General features: G+C 43.4%; 2 protein-coding genes across 3 annotated transcripts; both read left to right on the top strand.

Annotated features, from left to right (window-relative positions):
- Positions 1-101: 101 nt before the first annotated feature.
- Positions 102-9,669, top strand: JMJD7 (jumonji domain containing 7). The gene is made up of 8 exons (XM_075152094.1): positions 102-186; positions 921-1,074; positions 2,003-2,256; positions 3,079-3,135; positions 3,549-3,644; positions 5,436-5,512; positions 6,612-6,771; positions 8,453-9,669. Exons 1-8 carry the CDS (start codon positions 120-122, stop codon positions 8,539-8,541), a joined length of 954 nt encoding a protein of 317 aa, XP_075008195.1. The 5' UTR covers positions 102-119; the 3' UTR covers positions 8,542-9,669.
- Positions 9,670-9,725: 56 nt separating this feature from the next.
- Positions 9,726-27,838, top strand: LOC142083057 (acyl-coenzyme A thioesterase 1-like). Of its 2 annotated transcripts, XR_012673939.1 has the most exons (5): positions 9,726-10,743; positions 12,068-12,270; positions 13,584-14,213; positions 22,817-23,002; positions 27,774-27,838. XR_012673939.1 is itself a non-coding variant. In XM_075152093.1 (3 exons), exons 1-3 carry the CDS (start codon positions 10,032-10,034, stop codon positions 14,184-14,186), a joined length of 1,518 nt encoding a protein of 505 aa, XP_075008194.1. In that variant the 5' UTR covers positions 9,726-10,031; the 3' UTR covers positions 14,187-14,865. The 2 variants fall into 2 exon arrangements, 1 of the variants encoding a protein (XP_075008194.1); XM_075152093.1 differs by lacking the exons at positions 22,817-23,002; positions 27,774-27,838 and having other exon boundaries at positions 13,584-14,865.
- The last annotated feature ends 157 nt before the right edge of the window (positions 27,839-27,995 follow it).

Here is a 27,995-nt window from a genome sequence, read left to right as displayed (position 1 = left end):
AGCGCCCGGGATTTCCTTTTCGGGGTGGGGGGGGCAGAAAGGGCCGCGGCGCGGGAGGGAGGAGGCGGCGGGCGGTGCCTCCTCCGCCGGGGCCGGGCTGCGCAGGCGGCGGCGCGGGCATGGCGGAGGGCGCGGCGCTGCGGGCCGTCAGGGGCTGCCTGGCCGCCTTCCCGCGGGAGGCCCGCGGTGAGCGCTGGGCAGCAGGCACGGCCGGGAGGGCAGGAGGGGGCCGGGGGAGGGGGGGAGCTGGGCGGGAAGGGGCTGAGGTGGCCCCGCCTGTAACGGTCGTGCGCGAGCGGCGGGCGCGGGGGCCTGCGCCGGGAGCCGCCGCCTGCCCGCCGGCCCCAGCCCGCCCTGCGGGAACAAGAACTCGATCTCGGGCCGCCTCGGCGCCCCGACTGGGCCGCAGCAGCCGCAAATGGCACCTGCGTGGGTTGAACTGGAGCATCCACGCTCCTGTTCTGTTTTCAGCCAAATGTTTCCAAGGTGAAGAAGCAGTAGAAAGGCTGCTGCAAAAAGAAAACAAAACTCGAGAAAGCGACTCTTTTAGGTTGTTTTCCTGTGTATAAAATAGCATTATTCCAGCTTCCAAAAACTTTCCTGAGGTATATCTCTGTATCGGAGGTGCATCTCCTGTAAGGTACTTCCTTCATGCCCGCTCTCCTGTGGGCCCACAGCATGGCCGCCTGTGGAATAAGCTGTGGCTGACGGGAGAGTAGCCCGGCGACGACCTGAGGTATTCTGGCACTGAAACCCTCCCTAACAGCCTCTGGGCTTTAACAGAGGGATTTCTGGAGCTGGGGGGGACGCTGCTTGCTTTAGTTGAGCGCCTGTGGTGTGGGGTTTGAAGCCAGTTAGCGTGCTAGCAGAGGGCGCTTCTCTCGGGATGCTGAGTAACTGTTTCTCGTTTGCCTGGACAGAGCTGGGGTGGACGGAGTCCGTACCCTATCTTGACAGGCCTCCGTCCCCGCTGGAGTTTTATCGAGAATGGGTGAGTCCGAATAAACCTTGTATAATTCAGAATGCCATCAGCCACTGGCCGGCTCTGAAGAAATGGACCTCAGCGTACCTCAGGTATGAACGAGCTTTGGAGCAGGACTGGTGGTCAGCTTCGGTTGATATCATTAATCTTTGTTTCTATCTGTAAGATTAGCTCAGATTCTTCCTTGCTTCTGTATGAAGGCGGGCAGTCTTGCCAAACTCACATGAGCATTTCTTCCTGCAAACGTACTGTCCTGACCAGTTCCCAGGCAGTATGAAGGGTGGGTGTTTTGTCTGTGTGCAGCCAACAGACCCCGGCTATTCAAACCCAGTCTGATGGCTGTGCTCTGGCCAGTGCTCTCCACCCTGTAGCCTCCCAGTTGGACTGGGATTGTAGCTGTAAGAACAGACTGACTTGTTTGTGACTGAGTACACCTTGTGTTTTTTAAAAAAAAAACAACAAATGATGAGTGTTTTAACAATGACTTTTTTTTTTTTTTAAAGTTCTTTTTTGAGAGGGGATTTCTGATTAGGCCTAAAATCTATGGGTTTAAAATTAAATTTCTCACAGAAATAAGGGCTGTTAGCCTCGTGATGCGTGTGTCTGTCAGTCTCTCTCTGCCCTTTCTCCCTCCTCGATTGCTTTTGAACATATGGCTGCCCAGGTTTGGCTGGGTTGAGCAGTCCCGAGAACGTCAAGCTTGGCCATGACTCATGAAAAGAAGTGGCTGAAGAGGGCCCTCTGCCTGCACGGAGGAAAAGGGACCTCCTTTGTGAACTCACCTGTTAGACACAAGAGAATTTAGAGAGGTGAAAGATACTGTGGTTGCTTTGACCGCAATCAGAGCAGACTGCCAGAGACTGTATCAGACAGTAGAAAATCTAGTCTAGAGACACCCATCCATGGAAAGCCAGGCTGCTTATTTTTGCTGGCCATGAAACATGTTCTTTTTAAAGTAACCACTGTCCAATATATGGGCCAATTGCAGGTGTGGCTATAAACCTTTGGTTTATTTTGCAGGGAGGTAGTAGGTCCCAAGGTAGTGAGTGTGGCAGTAACACCAAATGGTTATGCAGATGCGGTGTTTCAGGACCGTTTTGTCATGCCAGAGGAGCGCCAAATGCTTTTCATGGACTTTTTGGACATTGTGGAGAAGAAAGTGACCTCTCCCAACGTATTCTATGTGCAGAAGCAGTGTTCAAACCTCACCGAGGAGTTCCCTGAACTTGTCTGTGATGTGCAGCCTGACATACCATGGATGACTGAGGCACTTGGTAAACCTTCTGTTTCTCCTATATTCAGTAAATATTTTGTATGGAGCTGTGAAACAATCATGTGAGGTACATGGTGAATGTTTGTTCTGTTTCTGAATGCCACAGCTCAGTTTGGTTTCATCCCCTTAGAAAGTAGAAGTGGGAAAATACTTAATAATAGAGTAATCCGAGTTTTGCGTTTGAGTTACTCCAGAATCAGTATCTCAAGTTGTGTATTGGGACCATCACAACTGAAACAATGTGGTGGTAGAGCCATATAGCACTTTTCATTTAGTGGCTTTTCTCTGATTTAGAGTCATGTTTTGACTCGGATTCATGCTGTTGCTACCAAAGCTGGCATAACAAACGAGCGAAACAACACACAGCCCCCACCCCCTTTGGTAAAATTACAGATATTTGTTTCTAGTTAAATGCTGTTCTGTTTCAGTTGGCTTCTATTTTACAGCATGTCTTTCCTTAAAATTTGAATGAAAAAGATTTACTGTGATCTCACCTTCTTTTTGCAACTGTATGTAGATGTGCTGCGGTTTCTCTGTGAGCTAAGTCTTAGGGATTCAGGATGTGGAAACAAAGGGTTGTAACCGTCGATTTGGGGATGGATGATACTATGTCATGAAGTCTAATGGGCACTACAGTGGCTTCTAGTGTGGAAGGAGGTTGCTGTTGCTCACAGAGTGCTCTTTGCAATGAAACCTGTCATAGTTATGAAGGAAGTTAAAGAATTTGGCAGAAATTGGCGGAAAATTATTTGAAACGCTTTTAAACATGACACTTCAAATTCTTTTTTGGTTGGCAACATTTCTCTATTCCCTAACCATACAGGGAAGAAGCCTGATGCTGTGAATTTCTGGCTTGGGGAATCAGCTGCTGTGACATCTTGTACGTATTGTATGGCGCCGTAAGTCTTCTGCGTGCTTTCAGCACAGGTTTCAGCGGGCTTGTTTTGCGTTAGCGGCTCAGTAGCACCGTGTGTTTTTTTCTGACAAGGCAGTTTTACTTTAACGTGCTTTTTTGCATTCTGTCTCCGGCACTTCTGCAGCCTCTTGCTGCTGCGTCTCCGGGTGCATCTACCTGAGACTGTGTCAGGCAAGGCACTGACAATTTGCTTCTTTGAATACGTTTGCTACAACATTGTATTGTTACTTTCCACTCCCAGTGGCTGCAACAGGAGGAAGCAGCCTGATAATAAGAGGACACGCTGACACTTTCAGTTTACTATAGTTTCTGATGTAGAGGAGGAAATAACACTGATTTTCACTCTTTCTCCATATCTCTTTTTTTCTCAATCCTAGTGCATAAAGATCATTATGAGAACTTGTACTGTGTGATATCTGGAGAGAAACATTTTCTACTGCATCCACCGAGTGACCGTCCCTTCATCCCATATGGTACATAATTTCCTATGCAGTATGTCTGGAGGTTGGAAGGAGGAGCGACTAAAATATTGAAAGATATGAAAAAGGAAGCAGAGATAACATTTTGAGGTTTATGCGGTGTTACGCTTTCCAGTGTGAACAGAAATCTCTTCTATTTCATGCTGCAGGTAGTTTGTAACACAAACATCATTCTGAGGTAGGGTTTTCCAGTCCTGTAAAGTTCATTGATACTCAGGGCAGTCTCTTCAGCTTCAGAATATTTAAATTATTTAAGTATCTTATCAGTATGGTAGCATGTCATCTTTGATGTTTAACAGCTTTGGATTCTGCCTGCTCATTCTTTTCTCTAGGAAAAAAGGCAGGAAGCTGAAAAATAAGTTATAATTTAATGAAATATTGAAGTTACTAACTGAATCTTTGAAAACTGGAGAAATGAAAAAAGAGATTCTTACGGCAGCATTACTTCTCATTGCCCGTTTTCTGTTTCTTTATGTTGCTTTCCTATGTGCAAAGTAGTAGTTTGTTATGTTGCAGTGTCATCTAGAAGATGGACAGCTTAACTTTATGCCTCATAAAATAAGACTTTATTTTCCCATTCTATGACTTTCAAACTTTTAGATTAAGTGAATGCAGAGTGCTGTATGACACTAATATAATTTTGCCTAGATATGTGTGCTGCTACATTATTTTAATTATACTGGTTTTATTTTGTTTACAACCTTGAAATCATAGAATCATGGAATGGTTTGGGTTGGAAGGGACCTTTAAGATGCTCTAGTCCATCCCCCCAGCCATTCACTAGACCACGTTGCTCAAAGCCCCATCCAACCTGACCTTGACACTTGCAATGACGGGGCATCCACAACTTCTCTGGGCAACCTGTTCCAGTGTCTCACAACCCTTATCGTAAACAATTTCTTCCTTATATCCAATCTAAATCTACCCTCTATCAGTTTGAAACTGTTGCCCCTTGTCGTGTCCCTATAGGCCTTGGTAAAAAGTCTTTCTTTTTCTTATAAGCCCCCTTTATATATTGAAAAGTTGCAATAAGGTTTCCCCAGAGCCTTCTCTTCTTCAGGCTGAACAACCCCATCTGTCTCTGCCTTTCTACATAGGAGAGGTGGTGTCATGTGTATGTGAATGTATGAAACACGTATGTCATATGAGTCATACTTTGTAAAACAAGTTACTGTTAAAGCATAGAACAGAGATAATGCTTAGATTTTATAGTGTGTAGTAAAAAGATGACTCCATCTTTTTGAACATCAGGTTAAAGGAGAGAAACTCTCTCAAGGGAGGGCTTAGAAAACCACATTTGCTGAAGCAATGAAAGAAAAGCAACCTGCAGTATCTGAAGCAGTTGATGAGCCCTGTGGGATAAAATTAGAGTGAAAGGCTGACCACAAGTCACTAATAACTCTTGTGAGTGCTATCTTGCTAGACTGACCTAAGAAGAAATGCCAGAGTATAGAACGATGCATTTATGACTTCTGAAAGGGAAACAAGACAGTTACTGGAACAAAATAGGACCAGGAGTAAAATGCGTTTTGAGGAGAATAATTCCTGTGAAGAAAGAAGGTTGGAATTCCAAACAGGAAGGCAGTTCATTATTCAGACTGACTTAAAAAAAAAAAAAAATTAAGAAACTGGATAAAAATTGAAATGGACAAAGGGAAGGACAGTAAGTTGAAAATGGTTTCGTCTTAATTTTTCTTCTACTTGGTGAAAGTGTGACATGCCCTGCCATTAGTTTCTCTGAGTACTACACTGAGTTGTGTAATTTAATTCTTTCTGTGGTTCCAGAGCTCTATCAGCCAGCAACCTACCAGGTATCAGAAGATGGGTCATTTCAAATTGTGGATGAGAAGAGTGCAGATAAGGTAAAAAGTATATAAAGAACACAGTCAATACAGTAAAGATAGTTTTGAGCACTGCTGAGCCCTCAAACTGAGCATATTGGTTGATATTTAGAAATCCTTCATTACTGGAAAAAGAACGTCTGGATATTTCACTTGTATTTTACTATTCGCAAAGGATACTCAGCTTTCAGAAAAGATTTTTACTGCACACCTGACGCCATTGATATCATAAAATGTCTTCCTTGCACCAAACTTAAACAAATCCAGTAAAGGACTTTTAAATGAATCAACAATAAAGGAATTGATTTCATTAAGACTGAAATAGACTCCTCTGCATTCACTTTCTTTCGGCCCTCTACTCAGGGCTAGATTTTGCTCTACAGCAGTATCACCCAGTACAATAAAACATATCCGTCTCAATGAATAAATTGTGTTCTCTTAGTAGTAGCAATATTTATTTGATTAAAATGTATAGATCTGGAGGCACTTTACAAAAACTCAGTAGCCTTTTGTATCTAATCTCTCTCCTTTTGCCTCTGCAATGTGTGACTAATGCTACAGCTGAACTTGAGCTGGGGCTTTTTCTCTGTTGCCAGAGTCATGCTCATGGAATCTCATGGGAGCATTCCTGTAATGCAGTAAGGTGGAGTACTGAGGTTTATAACTCTGTAGGGCATAGAAGAAATGAATGCAGGCAAGAGAGATTTCCCAGCAGGAAGGGGGGTTTTAGCTCCTGGGGATAAAATTAGACCAGAGAACTTTAGAAGAAGAAAGGAATTGCTAAAAAGAGTGGTGCAGGTAAAATACTGAAGTACTGAATGTAGGAGGAGCAAGTGACTCAAGGGGCTGGAGGTGTTCTGAAAATATGCCACGAGACTGAAATTTCATGGCTGACGTTTAACACCTTTTCCCTAATTAGAAATGCTTCACTGAAGGAGGCAAATTTTTGCATCCTTGACCTATTCCCAGTTGAATGTGGAAAGCTGTGTAGCTGTACCTGTTTTGCTAGGCAAAATACATGTTTTGTAACCTAGTAAGTTTGGTTATCAGTTGTTTTTCCAGAAGCTTGCTGGATTTTTTTGCCAGGGTCAGTACCATATACAAACTCTTTTGCTTTTAGGTGCCCTGGATCCCCCTGGACCCATTGAACCCGAATCTGGAACGGTATCCAGAGTATGCTCAGGCAAAACCTTTGCAGTGTACAGTGAAAGCTGGTGAGATGTTATACCTGCCTTCTCTCTGGTTCCATCATGTTCAGCAGTCACATGGCTGTATAGCAGGTAAAATACACAGTATTTCCGAATATGTTTTTGAGCTGTGGTGGGTATGCAGCTAGAGCAGAACAGCTACAGCAAAGCATAACTGGGACCAAAAGTCCCTTTAAGGTTATCCACTTCCCCTCAGGAGGAAATAGCAATCTCGACAGATGCCATGGGGCTACCTCCTTGCAGTCGCTTTTGCTTATAATTCATAGCATTGTTGACAAGTGCTAGGGATGTAGCAGAAGAAAAAGTCTTTCTGGTTGTCAAGTCTGGAGGAGGATAGGTAATTCACTGATCGTGATCCAGTTTCTGTTTATAACATGGAGCCAAGCAGTTTGTCTGCCCAGGCTGCTAACTGCAAATTCGTCATCTACATACCTTTCACAGAGAAACTGCATGTTGTGTGTACCGTTATCACATTGGCAAAAAAGAATCTGGGGGACGAAAAGGAAACCAGAAAGTGTATGACTTTTAGGCATGGATATAGATACAACGTGGAAGATACTCTGATGTCATGTGAGCTGGAATCTGCTCTGACCCAGCCTCCTACCTTGCTGATAAGCCTGTGCTTGTGTTACTGTTCCCCTGTGCTTATTGAAAGTCTTGTCATCTCTTCGTAGGATTTATCATCATCTCTCTCTATCTTTTTTTTTTTCCTTCCTGAAAAGAGTTCCAGAATTTCAAGCATTGCTTGTTTGGTGCAGGTGGAGGGGTGGGGGTGATGCAAAGTATTTTCATTATATCCTGTAAGTTTTGCAAGGTTTGGGGACGAGTTTTTTCACTGTCCTTTACCTGGAATAATCCTGTCTGCCCAGGAAGAGTGAATACAGTATTTTGAACAATGTAACATTAGTATTTGTGTAACACTGCAAATATTGTAAGCCCCTTTTTTCAGTATTTGCAATACTGTGATAAAAAGACAAGCTAGCAGTAAAGCAGTATTTCTGATTATCTTTTCCCAGTATTACTGCATCAGTCCTTAAAGATTTTTTAGAAGTAGTAGAATTGTTTCCAGTTGCAGGCCTCCGGCCACTCTCTTTTTCTCTGTCTAGCAGAAATGCTAAAGAGTTGATGAGTTTATTTGGCCTTTAGTCTGTTAACTGCACTACAGTCTGTATACACTTGAAAAATCAATATTCTCTGGGTCTGGTCCAGTGAATGTCTGAAGCTGGAGTATAGCCTCTTCCAAAAACCCTTGGTACAATATTATACTGCTTGACTTATTTTTTCTAGGAGACGTACACCAAAATTAAAATGAGAAGCAGAATTAAAGCACTGTCTAATTGATGACCGTTGTGAAGTAGTGGTGAATTTGCTATTCCTTACACACTCAGAGGAAGAGATGTTCCTATCCAGATATTAAACTTTGCAGCGTATTTGGTATTTTTGGTCTAAATAGAAGCATACATTTTCTGTTCCTAAACATTTTGCCAGCTTCTGCTCCAAGGAATCCCCAGTATAGAGTCTGAAGAGGAGTTGGTTTGGGTTAAGACAGAGTGGCATTGACAGCACTGTTAAAGAACTCTAATGTTTGCTTACGTTATTTTTGGCTGTAGTCAAAGAGTTGCTCATTCCAAAGTTCAGTCAGTAACAGGGAGAAGCCTGTACTAGCTGAACTCTGTAAACCAGTCTATGAACACGTTTGTAATTCATTACTTTCTAGCCTTAGAAATGTTCTTCCTTTTTCTTATCTCCTCAGTGAATTACTGGTATGACATGGAATATGACCTTAAGTACAGCTATTATCAACTACTAGATTGTCTCACAAAAACCATGAAAGTGTTATAGCAGAGGTGGGAGACTTGAGCTTGTGATCTCTCTCTCTGATGTGATTCAATCATCAGCATCTGTGACTGGAATACAAACATGATTCAAGTGAAAAGAACTGAACATTAAATTATCCTCAACAACATCTGTCATACAGATCATGGCTATTTTGCCTGATTTCAGAGTCCAGATCAATTGGCCAGATTTTTTGGCTTGTAAGTAGAAAGTTTGATAATAGGTCTTTGCATGTTGCCTCAGTGACGGTGAGCAAAATAAAATTTGAAGGGAGGCAATCTGGGTTTTGGAAATCCCAAAACAGAAGCCGTGACTGACTGTTCAGATCTACTGCTTGTTTTCATAACAACCCAAGCGGACAAGGAAGAGTCTGTTCTGCCACCCACCTGCGCATCAGGCTGCATCAGTCCAACACGCATTCTGCTTAAGGCAAAAGTCCTGCCCAGTTGTAATTCTCTAAGTTCAGTGGCTGTCATGTTTTGATGGTGAGAAATTACAACTTCTGCAATAAAAGGTCAGTGTAAAAGCTTATTTCTGTACTAATTTCTTACTTTTTTTTCAAATGATGTGATGGGTGGAGGATGTCTAGGAGGACATGTGGAAGTCAATGCTGGCTATTTTCCATGTCAAGCTACATGTTTTTATTGCTGATTTTTTATTTCTTTCCACTGTTGTATTTAAATGTAGCTGCATTCTCTTACAACCTGAGTGGTGATTTTAGAGTTGCTTTGCCAGATCTACAGTCCATCTGCACATCACCTGTGGTCTCATGGCATGACGTGTGATTCTGCAGCTTGTAGGCTCATTGATTGCGTTGTTCCTTTGCCATTAATTGCTGCCTAACACATGGTCAGGTGTGAACCAGGAGCCTATTTCTGCAGCCTTAATTCCCATTTGTATTTCCACAGAACAGGATGGGACTACTCGCGTGTCTGAGACCCACAGGGTAGGACTAGAAGGCTGTTAAATACGCGGATATTGCAAAAATGTAGTACTGTTGTTTATGAAAACCAAAAGTTGGTATTTATCATCAAATCTTCAAACAGTTCCTAAGAAACATTAGCGATGTGGGGGGAAATTTATTTTCCATGTATTAATTAGGAAAATGCAGATACGCTTTAGACAAGATCGATTATTGTGAAGAAAAAAGATAATTCTTTTACTTTGTCTGTTTCTTTTGTTTTTTAAAGAAACACAGTTAAAGCATAAAGCATCATTTTACCTTGTGGTGCTTGGCCAAAAATTGCTGAAACCTCAAGAGGGAGTAAGGGCAGGCTTTGTTTCACAACTAGATTAAGATGTCACATTACTTCAGGCTTTCCAGTTTGTTTGTGTTTGCTGCGTCTTGGCAAAGGTGCCCAAGCCAGTTCTGCAGTCGAATCTGGACTTTCCTGCAGCTGGGGGGAAAGGCGATTTGAATATATCTTTTTGTCACTTTGGGGTTTTTAATTTAGTCTCTCTCTGTAATCAAAAGTAAGACTGCACGCCAGGAGCAAATGACAGCTTGTGTCTGTACAAGCGGACGGTGTTACTGTACACCTCTGAGCCAGAGCGTCTGGAGGGAGGCGTGCTGGGAACTACGTCTCCCAGCAGCCTGTGCTTGCCGGCTGAAGGAAGCAGTCACGGTGGTTCCTCCTGGACTTTGGGCAGAGATTTTAAGCCTGAGAAGCGACAGGCTCCTGACGAGCCTGTTCCACGCAGCCCGTGTCTCGCCACAAAAAAGGGCAGCTCCTCTCCCCGGCAGGAGAGCTGGGATGGCAGCGCAGGTGACGGTTCTGCCTTCCCCCCGGTGTCTGTTCGATGACCCCGTGCAGATCCGCGTGGCGGGTCTCCTGCCGCAGCAGGCGGTCACCCTCCGAGCCAGCCTGGTGGACGAGAGCGGGGAGCTTTTCCAAGCCCACGCTCGCTACAGAGCTGGGAGCAGCGGAGAGCTCGACCTCAGCCGCTCCCCAGCGCTGGGGGGCAGCTATTCGGGAGTGGAGCCGATGGGGCTGCTGTGGTCTCTGAAGTCTAAAGCGCCCTATAAGCGGCTGGCAAAGAGGAACGTCCTGACCCCTTTCTGTGTGGACTTCGAAGTGTATGAGGGCCACGGGGACATGAGCCGCTTGCTGGGAAAATGCACCAATGAACGATGGTTTTTAGGAGAGGGGGTGAAGAGGATTTCGGTCAGAGAAGGTCGTCTGAAAGCAACCCTCTTCCTCCCTCCTGGTGAGTTTTAATTCCGTTCGGCTTTTCCAGGTGTGACTTACACCACATATTGTGCCCCGTGGCCCCCGGATGCACTCAGCAACCCAGAGCAAAGCCTCAGCTAATGGTTCCCTCAGCCTGTGCTTGGTCCAGCTACTTGGATCCTCACAGCAGAGCAGGGAGGAGCAGGCATTGCCCAGGCGGGTCAAGTGCCGAGGTGGGGGGGTGCAGGGAGGGCAGCAGTGGTAACACGAGGCATGTTCTGTTTGCTCTAGCTGAGGGGGGTCAGAACCTCTCCTGCAGTGAGAGCTCTGGGGAAAAGTGTGTTTATTTCTTAGCTCTCTAGCTGACAGGACAAAGAGGCCCCTGGTCTTCGGCAGAGCTGTGAGGCGTGACAGCTCCAGCCGCGGAGCGAGGAATGATGAGGTGTGGTGGGAGCACTGGACTCGGGCTGCAGCCAGCCTAGGCTGCTCCAACAGCTGCCACGGATCTTCCTGCAGGCTCTGGACTTGCCTCTCTGTCTCTCTTTTTGGCTAAGGAAAAGCCAAAGAAAGAAGTCTCTACCTGGTTGAGCAGCTTGACTGCACGGGATACTTAGGAAGATGGGAGACAAATGAGAAAAGCAAGGTCTTTAATTAAACAGGCATCATATTCCACAGCTCTGTACGGAGACAGTGCCAAGACTGGATCCTTTTGTAAAGCTGCTCTGAGCCCTGAACTGTTTATGTTGCTTGAGCAGTACTTAAACGTGAATGTCTTGCTCTGTGATGAATAAAAAGTCCCTTGCAGCTGCTGTGACACCAGATCTTGTAAGGGAAGTCTGGCTATAAGAATGGGCAGAGCAGCAGCAGGAAAGGAAGGTCCTATGGCTGCAGGAGGAAAACTGAGAAACCCAGGGGTAGTTACCCAGATCAGACTGAAGCCTGAATTGGTGTATAGCAGTGCTGGCATTTGTGGGTGCATTTCATAACTCAAGTATTCCCTCCCTGGAAGACCTTCTAGCACAGTTCCTAAAGAAGCACAGCTCATACTGTTTGTTCATCAGTCCCCAATGGCCTGAAAACATCTAGGCCAATTTCAGCTGAAATTCATGGTGGGAAAAGGACGCCCAACATATGAACTTCCTATAGTGAGTTCCTAAGAGAGAGAAGAAATACCCAAATTAGTGCCCTTAGAGTGATTGTGTGTGTGCCTGAGAATGAGAACCTCCATGGAAGGCTTCAGAGGGTGATTTCCTTTTGATATCTGCTGTCCTGATATGTGCTGAGGGGGCACTACTGAAAGAACAACTGTAGAAACTTTTCTCTTTGAGTGTGTACATGTATATACACACCTTTCATTGCAGGACCTGGTCCCTTCCCTGGACTTATCGATTTGTATGGATCTGGAGGAGGTCTTGTTGAATACAGAGCAAGTCTTCTGGCTAGCAGAGGCTTCGTGACTCTGGCTCTTGCTTACATGGCCTTTGAAGATCTCCCAGCTATGCCAGAGATTCTTGAACTGGGCTATTTTGAGGAAGCTGTAAACTTTTTGCGGAAGCAGCCGCAGGTAAGAGACAAATTATGATGCTCATCCTGTTGGAAGCTATTTTCCAATTTTCTAATGTGAAATGCTGTATGTCACTGAACGCAACTAAGTTTCTGAGATGTTAGCATTGTCTGAAAGACAGCACGATCTGAGAGATGGAAAAGCATGTGCCTCAACTCCAATTTTGCAAGTAGTTGGATAGCGGGTTTTGCACAGCATCTTATGACAGTCCATAGAGTGTTGTGCAAACCGGTGTTTGTGTAAGATTAAATCAAAGCAGTTCCTGGACTAGAAGCACAACACTGCTTATTTTTTTTCCCTACTTTTTCATCTTTCAAGATTTTAGAAGTGAAAAAAAAAATCCATTGACTTTTTCTACTATTTCTGAAATGTTATAGGCTTTTGATTCCGAGTAAATTTCACAAGACGGTAATAGAACACTTTAACAACAGAATCCCTTACGGCTGTAGCACTGGGAAGTGTGCCATGTCTTAAGAAACTGGGGCTGTATTTGAACAAGTATGTGGGATGAGAAGGACACTTTATAGCAATTTATCATCATAGTTAAACCAAAAGAGACCAAGAGAAATCAAGTAGCATTTAAACTTTGAATGGAATGCTACTTAATGCGGTATTCCTTTCACAAAGTTATTAATTTTCTACCACGTGGACACCAGGAATGTGGCCAGTGTGAGAGCAGAATACACCCTTGCTTGTTTGTCTTGTTCCTCATAGAGCTCTGAATCTTCCAGATTATCTTACAAAGCACGCATTACGAAATGAAGTTGGTGTGAAGAGCCTTCACTATAAATAAGTTGATTTAAGCAGTTGTTGGGCTTACTCAGCCTCAGGTGTAATGAACCTTATGTGTTCCAAGACAAAACAGAAGATAACAGGTCAGCTGTAGGAGAGTATCAAAAAACAATGGCATGAAAGAAAATCAATGCAAGTAAACCCATGAAAAAGTGGTTTTCCAAAGGGGACCTGAGGAGAGAAGATCAAGGGCGTTTGGAGACAGGAGCAGTAAAAGATACAATACTGAGAGCAAGTGTCAGGCCAGGATGTGGAGGGAGCAAAGAGGCTTTGTCTGTAGAGGTCACCAGGGAGAAAAAGTGTTACAGGAGGAGAAATGTTGAGGAGCTGTAGAATTCGTAGTCACTCTTGTGGAGGCTCAGCAAAGGGATAGATATGGGAGTGATGTAACCTGAATAGAGAGGGAAGGATAAAATATGGGTGGTCTTAGTTGGATGAGTGAGGAAGCAGAACTGGAGATCTTACGTCCACCCAGGAAATGAGGTGTAGTTGATAATGGTTGTTTCATAACTGTGTTTCAGGTGAAAGATACTGGGATTGGCGTTTTGGGCTTGTCTAAAGGAGCTGATCTAGCCCTTTCCATGGCCACATTTCTACCTGGCATCAAGGCAGCTGTCAGCATATCTGGAATTGGCTTTAATTCTTTCATTCCCCTGCGGGGGGATGGCTTCACTGTTCCTCCCCATCCGTATGATTTGGGGAGGTTGAAGACCAATGACGAGTCTGGCCTAGTAGATTTTTCAGATGTCCTAGATGATCACAGGGACCCAGCGACTTGGGATTGTCACATTCCAATGGAGAGATCCTCGGCCAAGTTCCTCTTCCTATCGGGACTGGATGACACGAACTGGAAAAGTGACCTCTGTTGCCGGGATGCTGTTCAGCGCCTTCAGCGGTATGGACGGGAAGTGGAGTTTTGCTCCTATCCTGGAGCAGGACACCTCTTGGAGCCACCATACTTGCCTCTGTGCCAGGCTTCAATCCACAAAGTGCTGGGGGTGTTTGTGAATTGGGGAGGGCAATGGAGGGAGCATGCCAAAGCCCAGGAAGATGCATGGCGCAGGATACAGGCCTTTTTCTGGCAACACTTGATGGACTCGGACATCCCTAAGAGCAAGCTGTAATGGAAGCTGTCAAAGATGCTGACTGGAGTTGGTATTTCAGCTCTCACTGAATCTTGGAAACTTATCGAAAGTTTCCTGGCCTGCCTTCCTCTAACTCCCACAGTTGCATAGTTGTTTATTTTCATTCCCCAAATAATTTTCCATTTTTTAGTTGAATTTTAGTTGTCTTTTGGCCCCAGCTGCACTGTAGATTGTCACCATCTGATCTGCCTGTGTGCTGTAATCATCTGAGAAAAACCCAGCATCCCGTCAAGCAGATTGCATTTGTACTGAGTTATCTTTGCCCTCAATCTCCACCCAGCTCCTTTGGTAGCAGGGAATACTCTCATAGGTGGTTTTCCGTGGAATTGTTTAGTCTTGCACCTTTAACTAACCTAGATGTAAACAGCACTTTCTTGGGACAACACGTTAGTACACTCACCTTTCCTCTTGGTATATCATTTTGTCAGATTTCTTAGTAAAAAGTTTGCGGCAGTTCTGATCTCAACTAAGTAAAGAGGCACTCTTCTGACTTATTCTGAAGTGCAGCGATAACATTTTTTTTCTGGCATCTCAAAAACAGAAGTAGTGAATCTTACCCAGGTTACACTGGTTGTATCTCCTGCTGACTCCAGATAAGTTACATCTCAGGGTAAAGTTTCCACTGCACTACTCAATAAATACAATGTGTATGTGTGTATGCACAGTTTATTTGAAATTTTCTGAATGAAGCCTTCAAGTGTCTTTATGCCTATAAATACATAGGCAGCAATCCTGGTGTAGTCACAAGCTGTTGCTTCGCCTGGCTGAAGAGTATATATACAGAAGTCCTTACCTCCTGTCGGTAAGAGGAGTGGTGGAGTTTGCAGTAGGGGTCTGCACAGTGCTCAAGACGGGGGTGATACAGACCTGCTAAGTACCTGCTTTTGAATGTTGAAAGGCAGTTTATCCCTGTTTTGGGGAGGAAGAATAAAGCCACTGCTGCTACTGAGTTCCCAGGAGCCCTGTGGAGTGGGCTGTCTCCGTGGTCTTGCCACTATAGCAGACAGCTGTGGGCTCAGTGACAGCTGGGAAATGCCACTTTTCTGAGAGGACTGACCTTGCCTTTTGGGGAGAATGTGCATTATCTCACCCTTTACTGAGGTCCAAACCTGTGGACGGCTGTGATCTACCTTGTCCATTTGTGGGATAGTGGCAAACAGCAGCTTGCTGGCATTTTCTAGATATCAAATGGCATCAACTGAGCAAATTTTGCCTCCTGGAGCAGTCAAGGCTCCTGTTCTGACCACAGAAGGAAGCAGGAGCTGGAGGTCTCTGCCTTTCGCTGAGGCAGCAAAATCTTGCCTTTGGGAGCGCGGTAGTCCCTGGTTTCCAGTTCCTGCTGAGACACGAGCCCTGCAGGAGCCTGGATCCTGCTGAGGGCAGAACCATGCCCTTGGTTTTCTTGCTTCAGGGAGCAATGGCTACTGCAAATGGGCATGTTGGGCCTCAAAGGGCTGTGGACTCTCATGCAATACATCCGATGCAGAGGGTGCCCCTTCAGTTGCTTCCGATTTTCCCACCCCAGCCCTTCCTCAAAATGGTGGATGGGTACCACTTAGCTCAAGGTGTGAGCAGTTAGAGTGGGGAGGTCTCGCTCCTGCTCACCTGTACTGGTCATCCATAAAGTTTTCTGCTATTGCCTCTTCTTCATTTCTGTTTGTCCCCTGTGTGTCTATGTCCTGCATGGACTGTGGTTGTTCCAGATGTTTAGTGAGTGGATAGGACCTGGCAGAAGAGCAACGTGTAGCAACAAGGGAAGTCAAACGCATTTAAGCAGTTCAATCTGAGTAAGGGACATTTTCCTCATTTTTCTATTTTATTGAAGCAGTCAAAAAAACCTGGGTTGTCGATCCACATTTGCCTCAGACTCAGGGCACAAGGCTGTGAGTTTCTCTGTGGTATGAGTGATTTTGTTCTTTTGTTTTTACTGAACACAGTGAGGCTTATGCAGTACTGTGTTGTTCTCCAGCCTGTGGGATAACTTCTGAGGGGAAGACAAACTTTCTCAGCCTTCAATGGGCAGTTTACAGATCTATGCTTTGAATTACAAAATGGTGAGCTTCTGAGAAAATACATTTTCTTTATCTGTAGGAAACTACCATTGAAAAGAAAAATACTTTCCATCAGTAAATCAACAATGTGATCAGTGATGCTTTTCATACAGTCTGTTACATTCAGCAATCGGGTTCAAGGAAAACTCTGAAACTAGAGGATGAAGGGAGATGACTGGTGACTCCATCGATGACAATAGTACATAGAACCTCTTTGTTTTGTTGCTCTGGAATGAAAGCTTTGCTACCCAGTCAAAAGCCTTTTATTTATCACTTGGATGGCAGCTGCCAAGAAAGACTGAAAAAGCTGATTTAGCTGAGCAGCTCTGTGCCCCGTACAAACAGTAAAATATGCCAGCCAACTCAGTTGCACTGGGAATTCTTTTTAAATCAGCCGGCCTTTTTAAATTAAACTCAGCTTCGAAACTTATCTTCAGGAAATAGAAACTGGAAACCAGAGGGGGACTAATATAAAATAATTGGAAATGGCCTAACTTCAATAAAATGCTTGTGCCTGTTCTTAAGCATGTTCTTCAGCATTTTGCTGAAGACTTTGACTACTTAACGTTTTTCTGCTGAAGAGATGATTTAGACAAATGGGGCTAAGATCACATTTTTTTCCAAGCTAGTGGCAAAAATTCTACTAATTGCAGCCTGTAGAGTCAGGGTGCTTTGTATAGTTTCTCCAGGCTTACAGACAACATTATTCAAGAACCATGTGAAAGTTATATTTTAATTAAAGATAACTGGCCTTTAGCTGCAAAAGAGACCCTGTGCTGAGCACAACTGATAAAACTAATAAAAATTGGATGGGGAAAGCTATACTTGTAATCTGCTTGTAGTTGAAAAGTGCTTCAGATAAAATAGAGCATCAAAGGACTAGCTTGAACCGAAGATCTCGGCTTGATGCTTACATCAGTCATCCCTTCATCCCTTTGTTTAGCACTTTGCACTACGTATCTATTACGGGAATGAGAATGAGAAAAGCTTGTGACAAGTCTCTTAAGAAACTGAGAAGCAATCTCCCCACACGTAAGCTCCTATGAACAAATTTATTTTAAGGCAACAGTACATCTTGCAGTGCTCTTTTGGGGCAAGATGATTTCCCTAGCTAATTTGGAATTTTCCTTCTTTGCTCTGGTTCAGCTTGTGGTCTCTCTACGTAGAAAGGAAACTACCCCAAAAAGAAGAGAACTGGTGGGAAAAAGCATGTCGTTGACTGGAACATCTCTAAATTCTGCTATAGCCTTACTGCCCAGACCCCACGAATCTAAGATAATCTGAGTGAATGCGATCTAAGTTATATGAAGCATATATAGCTTATTATTTTAAACTAGGTGACCCTGAAGCAGGCCACAGGCTGTTTGCACACTGTGAGACCTTTGGACACAGCTTATCCTTTTCATTGTGGGCTTTCTTTATCACAATGCAGATGATTTTCTTTACGTAGCTCCATCCTGCTGTCCTATCTACTCAGTAAACCTTCATGAAAAGCTCCAGGGACTCCTAACAGTTTGGAAACATTTGGGCCCTGCATGGAGAAGTGTCCTCTGAACTTCTCAAGGCTTCTTAAAAAAGCTTATGGGGTTCTTTCCCCATACTTCGCCATATATGTTGTTAGGCTATGTATAGCTGAGGAAGAAAGAAGTTCTTGATGTTCTTCACTGGAGACCTAAAAGTACCAGGTCCAATCAGGTATTTATTCGAACACAAGTTAAAGCTGATCCCGAAGCATTTTGATACGTGTACAGTATAACTCAGAGGAAACTGCAGAATGAAAGTAGTCGAAATGCCTTTATTAGAGAAAAGTGAACCACAGGTACAGAAGACGTGAAACATCTTTGAGAAAGTAGCTATACATCGAGCACTGTGCCTCTGCAGAAGTAGTGGGTGTTTGAGGCTTCAGTGGAATTTTACTAGGGACTGTGGTGAACAAGGATATTTCACTGCAATTACAGTGCTCCTGTAACGCCAGTAGCATCTTACCCAGGAGAAGCAGTGTCTCTGATGGCTTCTGCAAGCAAGGTTGTTTCATGGCCACAAGACAGAAGGAATGAAGTGAAATATGAGAGTATACATTGTGCGGTGTAATTTAGAAGTGACCTTTCTCCATTCTCTGTTTCTGTTTCCTCTGTGTATTTGGAAGTCTAAAGATGATCAGGGACTTTTTTTTTTAAAAAATTCAAAACTTGCTCAATTACCAGATCATTTGTTATCAAGCCGGGGAATAAGACCAACATTTAATGACAAAATAAAAATAGTAAAAATTTTTGCTATATTAGTATTTTGCTAAGAAATTTATAGTTCCAGCATTTCAGAAAAAATCACTATTCTGCACTTTTTAGTGCTCCACACATGTCATTCAGAAATGGAATCTGAGCCAAATGTAGTATTAAGTGCAGGGAAAGTGATACTTTGTTTGACGTTTGGCTAGAAGGAAAATTAATGTTTCCAATGAACTAACGCTCTTTGCAGCATTTCCTGCAAAATATCACTGCCATTTGTCATTGTCCAGGACAGAAAATAGAAATGGTAAAACTCACTGTTTTATAGAGTCTTAAAAAATTGTCCATGAAAAATTCACATTAAACCTAAAAATGTCTAGGCCCTGACTCTAGATAGCACTTAGAGGAAAATAAATAAGTTGCATTCTATTAATTTAGGCTTGTATCTTTTCAGTGACTTAGGCCACTGAACATTTAACATCTTGTGTTTAGACTGTAAATTTATGTCTGCGTTAAAGTCACTTCAGTGAAAGGTGTGGTTTCATGCTCCAGTTTAACTGTTCTAAGAACACCTCGCTGCCCAAAAGGACAGTCATGCCTTTTTCCTGCCTGCTGATCTAACTGAGAGCTAATCCTGTGGGGAAAAAAAAGCACAGAAGAAGATTAAAATGTTCAGCTGGATCAGAGAAGGAAGTAGCAGGAACGTGCACAGGGTTATCAGGGGAAGCAGGGGTGAGCGGAGCTGTGCCTTTCAGGGTCAGTGTGGCCTTACCCCCAAATCAACGTAATTGATTAACTCTAGCAGAGCTTTTAGTGATGTTTGTAATAACTAGTCCATTCTAAATTATGACCTGTTTCTGTATACAGTGAAGTGAACGCTTGATGGCTCATTGTGTGCTGCCCCTGTTTACCATGGATCTGGTCCTGAAAGAGTAAGGTGTTTGATAGTGGAGAGAAAATTGTGAAATAGGAGTATCAGATAGGAGACAAGCTGGATAGACGATTCGAGGGAGATGTGATGTCCTGCATAAGAACAGAGTATGATTAATATGTGCATATCTATGCCTAGAAGAGAAAGTTCACATGCACTGCCATCATTTTAATATGCTATGAATTCAGTAAGACAGTTTTGAATCAATAAGCCTGTGGCATCTGCAGAAATCTGTCCCTGGATAATGTCAGTCTGATGTTCTCAAACATCAAGCACTAACTCAAAATGGATTAATTTTTCTAGCCTAGGCGTTGGCTGCACAGTGCTTTGGCTCCAGCCATCCTCTCATCTTGGGATCATTTTGGACCAGAGATACTTGTCGTCTTGATGCAGGAAGACTACTTTGATACCTGACATCGTCACTACTGTCGTAGTGGAAGGGGAAGAGGTCAGTGGTCTGTACTTTTCAGTAGAAATATCACATCCGATTGCTGGAACAGCCCAGCACTTACTGTTTCCCTGGCAGTCTGCATACTGCTCCCTGTAAAGTTGAGACCTCCTAGGCTCCACTTAGATCAGCAATGTGCAGGGGCAACTCAATGCACTTTCATTCCTCCTAGCAATCTTGTGCTTTCTGTGGCCATCTGTACCCTCACCCGAGGGCATAATGTCTGCTTTCTCCTTTTTTTCTCTACAGTCTTGCTCCTGTCCCGCTGGCCATGACCCAGGCCATTCCAATTTCAGGTCACCCTGACGCTTTGTGTGATCTGCTGGTGGAGGGGGAGCACTCTCAGCAATATGGAAGGCCAAAGCCAGAAGACCATTGATAACATTGGCAATGAGGAATTGTGATGCTTCAACTGGTGAAGACCAGATGACATTATGTTGTCTTGTTGAGACATGACCTCAAACTGGTCTTGTTTCTGGCAAACTACCTTTAGGTCAATCAGAAAGACAACTCTGCAGTGGTAGATGGATATGATGAAACAGCTCTGCCAGTCTAAGAGCTGTAAAACTACAGGGATAGTCTGCTACTAGCACTGAGGATGGGACACGCTGCAGCATGTTTATAGTGGCTGATGGTTGTATTCAACATATTTTGTATGTGATGAACAACACTGGAAAGGTGCACCGTGTGTGGCACCTCAGCAGCAAAAGGTGAGATTAGGAGAGTGGAGAGTGATAGGCCATTCAGATGGGTCATTCAGGCTGGGCTAATGGTTTACTTGAAATGGTTTTTGTTAGTTTTAATTTTGGTTTAGTTTAGTGTTTAGTTTTGTAGAATTATACCCCAGGAGCCTGGAAGTGGCTCTTGTTTTCATGTTGTTAATTTTGAGTTGGGTTTGCTATTACCGAAAGGAATGCACATGATGCTGCTTTGGTTGTGCTTGGTTAAATGTAACATCTGCTGCAAAAATCAGCTAGTTTGACCATGTCTGTAGGTAAGGGAGCTGGTAGGTCACAGAACAGACAAGACTGGGTACAGAGCCAAGTGGCTAAATAGATGAACTGTTATGACTGAGCAGGAACAAAACACTGGGAAAAGCCATTAGCATCTGCATCTACAGGGATCTGTAGAGTGTCCTTGTTCAAACCCAGCCTGCTCAACTTTCAGTTTCTGGTGATAGAACTTGCAAAATGAGAGACATCTGTGATTTGGAGTTTATCTCCCTGTGTGACATCAGAGAATTACACAGGTGACAGTGCAGTTTGTACATAGTGATGTATGTAAGTAATGCAGTTTGGCTGGGAGTGAGATGAAAGGGCAGATCTTTCAATCTGATCTGATTCCTTGTGAGAATCTCCTACGCAGATTAAATTGATGGTAAATTGATAAATATATGCACTGATTAAGCTCCATTTGTTCACGAATTCTGGATGCTGAGCCTAAAAATTTAAGCATTAAGCAGTAGCTTAGAAGTCACACCTTGACACTGTGCAGAATTTGAGAGTGACCGTGTGAGCTGGACTCAGCACATTTGGCCTGCTGATCAGTCATCAGTTCCCTGCCAGGCACTGAGCGTGACATGAATACTGATCTACTGTACTGATCCTTTGTGCTACTGACAGAACATTGCTAACACTAGATTTAAATCTGCGGGTAGATAAAATATATATTTTAAGGTAAGGAAAAACTCCTAGGGGGGTTGGACTAGGTGACCTTTAAAGGTCCTTTCCAACCCAAAGTGTTCTATGATCCTATATTTGTCCTTTGCTTCAACCATGTCAGCCATGTTTCCCATTGGTCTTCAGAGCATCTTTGTTGATGAGAATGGGCCCCACCCTGATCAATGCTGCACAAACAAGCCCACTCCATCTAAGTATACAAGGTACTGATTAGATACAATAGAAAAACATTGGACAAACATATGTAAGAGGAATCCATCAAGATTAACTAAATTCAAAGACACTTCCTCTGCCTCTCAGAGTCCCAGAACCACAGATTACAAGAGTCTGGAACAGTATTCTGGAGAATTACCACAACAGACTTGTCCTGTTCTTGCATTCTCCTGTGGACGTCTTCTTTGACCATTGGCAGAGCCAGGATGCTGGGCTAGGTGGTCTGCTGAGAAGCAGAGAAATCAGTCTTATCTTTTAACGTTTGCCATGAATTTGGGTACTCTTGTAATGGAGTCCTATTTCAGATTTCCAGGAGTCATACATCAAGTCCTGCTTCAACAGACAAGGGTGCACGCCAGCCGCCTCCCTGTGTTCTTGCTCTGGCACGAATCCCCTGCCTACTTGTTCCTAAATTCTACATTTACTGCAAAGCAATAGATGAAAAGATACCTCAGCAACTGAGAAGGAGAAAATAGGGCTTGCTCATGTGCAGTGATCATGAGTAGTTAGAAAGTGCAGTAATCGTGCAGTGATCAGAAAAGAAAGCAAACAAGCAAAACAGAAGAGGAGATTTTCCTTGAGAGACACTGTCATTTCCTTCATGGTGGATTAGGAGTTTTTCCTTACGTAGATATAACGCACCATGAGTGAGTGTTAACATCTCTTTGAATGTCACCTCAAAAAGCTCAGCAAGGGGAAATTCTCTGTTTCTAATGTGGAAACAGTCATATATTGTCCATCAATTACATCAGGGATTTAATTTATGTGTCTGTCTTTTTTCCAGGGTGACATACATGATGCCGATATTCTTGGAGGCAGGAATTTTTAGATGAGGTGTGCACAAGAAGAATAATCTTTTTCAGTTTTGGGTGTCAAAATGGGCTAGGAGCTGCTGAACTGTACCCAGATCATGAGCATTTAGAAGTCGGGAGCAAGACGTGGGTCTTTCCACGCAGCACCGTAGCCCTGCAGCACTTAGGGCATTCTCCTTACTTGTGACAGAAGTAGCAATGCCTAAAGGAGGAAAAATTAATTATTTTTTGTATCTTTCTCACTTGACAGAGACCTGATTGTTACAAGTGGGCACCAACTCTCAGTAAACCCTCCCTTAAATGCCTGGCATGTGGCTCTGGGCTGCTGCCAGTGGACTGAAGAGAGAGCACACTGCTTTAGCTTTGGGGGTGTTCCAGTGGAGCGTGCACTGTCTGTTGGAAAGTGGAGCATGACGATGTTATTTTCCAGTGGAAGGTATGTTTGGATGGCCCTTATATGTTGATAAGGGCGTTTTTTCATCTTGCAAGAAAAGTTTGTAGGTGGCAATTCATATGGGGAGATTCTTCTCTCAATTGGACTGTTGTTCTGAATAACTCTATGGTCTCCTTTCTTACAATATACAGATGCAATTAAAAAAATCTGTGTGGTATATCTATTAAACTATATCTGGCTGCAACTTTATGGTGAATATTCGTATTCCTGTTTTAGTATGAGGTAGGTGTTAACACTGTAAAGCCGTCTGAAGCCTTTCATTATTCTGATAGCCTTCGTAACCTTCCTGACTATATTCTATAGGATGGATTATAATTCAAGAACACAATCACATGCTACCCTTCCCTGTAATTTCAGCGTCAAGGTTAAAATCCTGCTTATGGGTCCATGCTTATAAACAAACATATGAAACAGGCTGTGCTGGAGTGTGTATTGGTGATTGATTATTGTGGCAGTGTTCAAGACTTTAAATAAGAAAGGTCAGGTACCCTAGAGATTCCTGCTGAAGACCTGATCATCTTTTATACAATAACTTGCATGCTAGAGACATGGTGGCTGGTAAACACTCACAGCTGTTCTGGGGGGTGGTTGGAGAGATACTTCATTAAGTTCGTGGGTTATCTTGCACCTGCAGGTAGGCAAAACAGTCAGGCCTTGAGACAGAGTTCAACTAATTAAGCTGAGACACTATTGAAGAAAAAAAATGCGTTCAAACTAAAAAAGTGATACAGACTGTGTGTGCTCTATTCTACTAGCAGAAAATGCGCAGAGCAAGGACAACACATAGTGGTCACGGTTTGTAACATGGGAAAATTGGGAAACAACAGAAAAAAAGCTTCTTCACAGTGAGAGTGGTTAAACACTAGAAGAGGTGCCCAAAGAGGTTGTGGAATCACTGTCTGTGAACATTTTTGACTGAAAAAAAAAGAGCAACATGATCTAACTTTGGAAGTTAGTCCTACTTTGATCAGATGTTTGGATGAGCGGACCTTGAGGGCCCTTTCCAATTTTTTGAGATTCTAAGAAATGGCATATTCAGGTTCTCTTTCCCCAGCATGAAGTGCACTTGCCTGAAATAGAAAGGCTGGTTCATGAGGTGTTAAACACATGTTTGATTATCCTTTTAAATGGTATACACCACTCATGCATTATATCCACAGTCAGAAGAACAGGTACAGGAACCTATGACTTCCTTTAGCAAATGTATGAATACCTCAGGAGCGGATGCGGTATCTCCTCCCATCTGCTGGAATGTGCACATGCCTTGGGCATCATCTTTCATGGAAACTGGGGGATAAATTTAACCAGGCAGCGAATGACACAGTTCCAGTCAGGTCTGTTGAGACAGGTGTTCAGGAAAGATTCCTCTCTTAGAAGAAGAAAGTACATACTGGAACTGAAATATTTTTTGGGGGGAGAAACAGATTCCAGTCTGAGAGGAACTAGTAGAGTTTTGAAAAGATGCTACCCTTGGACCTAGCAAGCAAATAATTCCATAGAGCACTTGGGGATCTTAAAGATATCTTTAGGATGGCTTTAATGAGTGAATACTGTGAGTATTGTAGTTATAAGTCAAAGTACAGCTAAGTGGTGGAAGAGGTTTATTGGTTAATGAAAAGAACTGTAGCTCCTGTGGAGGCACCAGTTCTTACTTTTATGTTGTTCTGTTTGTTGTTCCCCACTGAAGATTTACAAACCCAGGAGAAGCAGTTGGCAAGTGGCAGTGGGCGAACCTGTATACGCCACCCACAACACACCTTCCGTCCAAAGCTGTCAGTAGTGGTGTATGCATATTGCTACGGAGCAAAACCCAACCCCTTGGTTGGGTACGTCTCCCTGAAATAGCTGTTAAACTAAAAGTTGGGGCTCTCCATGGGGATTAGGAGGCTGAGACTCATGCCTCGGCTGTGTTTCGTTAGGTTCTCCCACTTCCCAGACTAGTCTTCTGATCAGCAGGTTGTTGATTATTGGTTGGGTTATGGGGGGTTATGGGGGGTTCAAAAGAAAGTCTTGATTTTTATTCCACATTAGACCAATAAGTTTTGAAATCTTGGTATTTTTTCAAGAGGTGAAAGCTTTCTTTTATCAACCATTACCTTACACATCATACAACGTGAAGTTAGTCTTTTGGTAATTTAGCTTCCTTAGGATATATGGCTCATGCTCTGCCCTGTCTGTGTTTCCCTTGATTGACCTGCAATATTATGCCCAGAAGAAGGGGAAGGAAGACCAGAGATAAACATTAATTTTTTTCTTTTTTTTTAGTTGTCTCTGACTACCAAGTGCATTTTGCACAGCCTAAGAACCACTGTGCATTAGCAAAAGAATTGCTTGGAAAAAGCCAAGCCCATTCATCTCCTTACATGGCCTCTTCATCTTCTGAGGCCTGAGAGAAAGCTTTGATCCTGGAAGGTGCTAGAGCCTAGTACTTCCTAAGCAGAGAGAGTTCAGTCATACTCAGGCCAGAGCTGTCTTCTCTCTCCGCTTCATTTTCTGCTTGTTCCATTTGCTTTTAACAAATCATCATTTTGTGTCTGCCTGATTAGTCATATAACAGACACCACACACAGGTTGATAATGGGCTGAGGCAGGTAATACCACTCTACCTTTCAATTCGCAAATTTAAGAAAAATAGCTTGAATTTTTAAGAACATGGAGGAGTCATTTGCTCCCTGTCCTTTGCATGTGCAAGTTCTCCCTTCCTCTGGATTGCGAGCAGAGTAGAATTTATAAGAGTAATTTATTCTTCTTCTTCATTTCTTTCAGTTCTCCACATAAGGTTATTTGGCTTTCCAGTGCTTCTGCTTTGCTTTTCTTCTCCCTGCAGAAGAGCATAATTTTGCATTATCAATAAACATCAGTCCAGACCTCAAAGGAACGCAATTTCCTGGGCTCAGGAAGGAATCCAGAGGTTAGTCTCATAAATCCTATGCATGCTCTGCGGCTGTTCCAGCTCTTAGCCAAGTTTGGCACCAGGGTCATTTCATCTAGCACGCACGTAGTAAAACACATTTCTTTTATGACCTCCTAGCCAGCTGTTCAGGCTAAATCATTGTACATACAGTCATGACTTGACTAATGCCTGTGCATGTCTCAGCTGCTTTCCTGTTATTCTGTCTGTAGAATGGTGCAAAATTCTCCTTATGAGGTGGTGTTCCTGGAAGACAGAGCCTGCTGCTACACATGAAAAATAGGGGGTGATTTTTCTGTGGGTCACCGCATGCACAGATCACAGAGTCAAAGAGATTCTAGCTGGAAGGTGACTTAGTGTAAGAAATGTCGTTCTTCTGGGAGCAGATGAGTGTCTGTGGCCTGTAGGGATGGTTCCTCCTTGCTGTGGTCCGCAGTTCTCTGGTACAAGATTCCCTGTGGAGACAATCAGGAATGCTTTTATCTCTGTGAGATTTTTCTTCATGTGTTTTATGTTTTCATTAAAGAAGCGTAAAAACTGAAAGCACGTTCAAGCATGTTTTCAATCTTTTCATGCCTCTGAAAGTGATAGGTCATGTGCCTCCAAACACACTTTTCAGCAGAAAAAAATTAAAAAGAAAAGAAAAGTTCTGGTTTCTCAAAAGCCATTCATCATCCTAAAAATGTTTCACTGAAACAAGAGATGCTTTGTTGAGCTTAGATCTCGTGACATTGTTTGCTTGGCTGGCAATTCTGCAATTCTCAACTCTGACTCCCTGCAGGCACAGCAGGAACAGCAGACACAGCATGTACCTACCTCCACTTTCAGGAAAGAGCCACAGACCAAGCCACCATGCTCTTCTGCTGCTGCCCCCAGGGCAGCTAGAGGCCTAAGCTTCTGCTGTTTATCCCTCCTTTGTCCTTTGTTTTATTCTCCTCCTATTTTAGCCTCTTTCACTCTGTTAGGTTTTCTGAATTCTGCTTTTCTTTCTTTCCTCATGTCACTCATAAGAAGAATGCCAGCTTTATTTTAAGCTCTTACTGTTGACAAAGTTCATAAAATGAGTTCTGTATCTCCTATTATAATACAGATGATCAGATTATTGTGATGAAGTAGGTTGAAAAGAAAGGTATTATCAGGTCTCAGTCCAGTTAGCAGGCTCTCAAACTGCAACATACTTCAGTTAACACTGGTATGGACTTATGTCTTTGTGAGTCCACTGGCTGTTGAGACTGCTGCTACAACCTGAATCCAGTCTGGGGGCAGACTGTGTCAGAGAAGGAAGAGCCTGGTGTATTACTGTAACAGAGAGGAGATTATGTATTAGAAAGATTTAAAGATGATATTTGCTTCACGGCAGAGGGCCTCACTCAGGGCTTATGGTATCCCTTAAGCCCTCATTGTGAAGTGAGGAAGAAATGGCAGGCTCAGCACAAACTCTTGTTGCAGAGGTGGATTTTATCTAAAAATAGAATATCTGTATATCTGGAACTGGGCTTTAGGAATATGGAGATGCAAATGCTGCCATGGCAAGGATTCCTTCAGGGAAATAGGGCCCGTTCTTACCTTTATTATTAACACGTGACTGTCTATTTCCGTATGTGGATTAAGTTTGCCTGAGAGAGAGGATGTGTCCTTGCCAGCTATGGATGTCCAATGTATGCTTGGCTTACTACCATCCCACAAAAAACACCAGCAATCCCTGAACATTAGTCTGGATTCATAAAGGTTTTCTGACAACAGAATATCTTCTGCTCTCATAAGTGGGTCTTCTACCCCTTCCAGAGGAAAAGAAGGGTCTCTTTAGCAGTATCTGTCTGCTTTAAAGACTTCTTGTTTCAGCTCACCAGGTGGAGTCCTGAACACTGTCTCCAGGATTTTTGACCATGAGACTACTATGAGACCAGATGTCACACATCCTGAAAGGCTTCCAATTGAAGTCAATGGGATTTTATACATCCACAAATATTAGATTGGTGCCGGAGTGATCAGCATCTTACAGAAATGAATGCTGAGTAAGTATAGAGATTCATTTTTCCTCTTTCCATGTTCTAGAATCAGGAT

This window comes from Calonectris borealis, chromosome 5, assembly GCF_964195595.1.
Source record: "Calonectris borealis chromosome 5, bCalBor7.hap1.2, whole genome shotgun sequence".
Classification (NCBI taxonomy): domain Eukaryota; kingdom Metazoa; phylum Chordata; class Aves; order Procellariiformes; family Procellariidae; genus Calonectris; species Calonectris borealis.
This window is presented reverse-complemented; position numbering and strand designations above follow the sequence as displayed.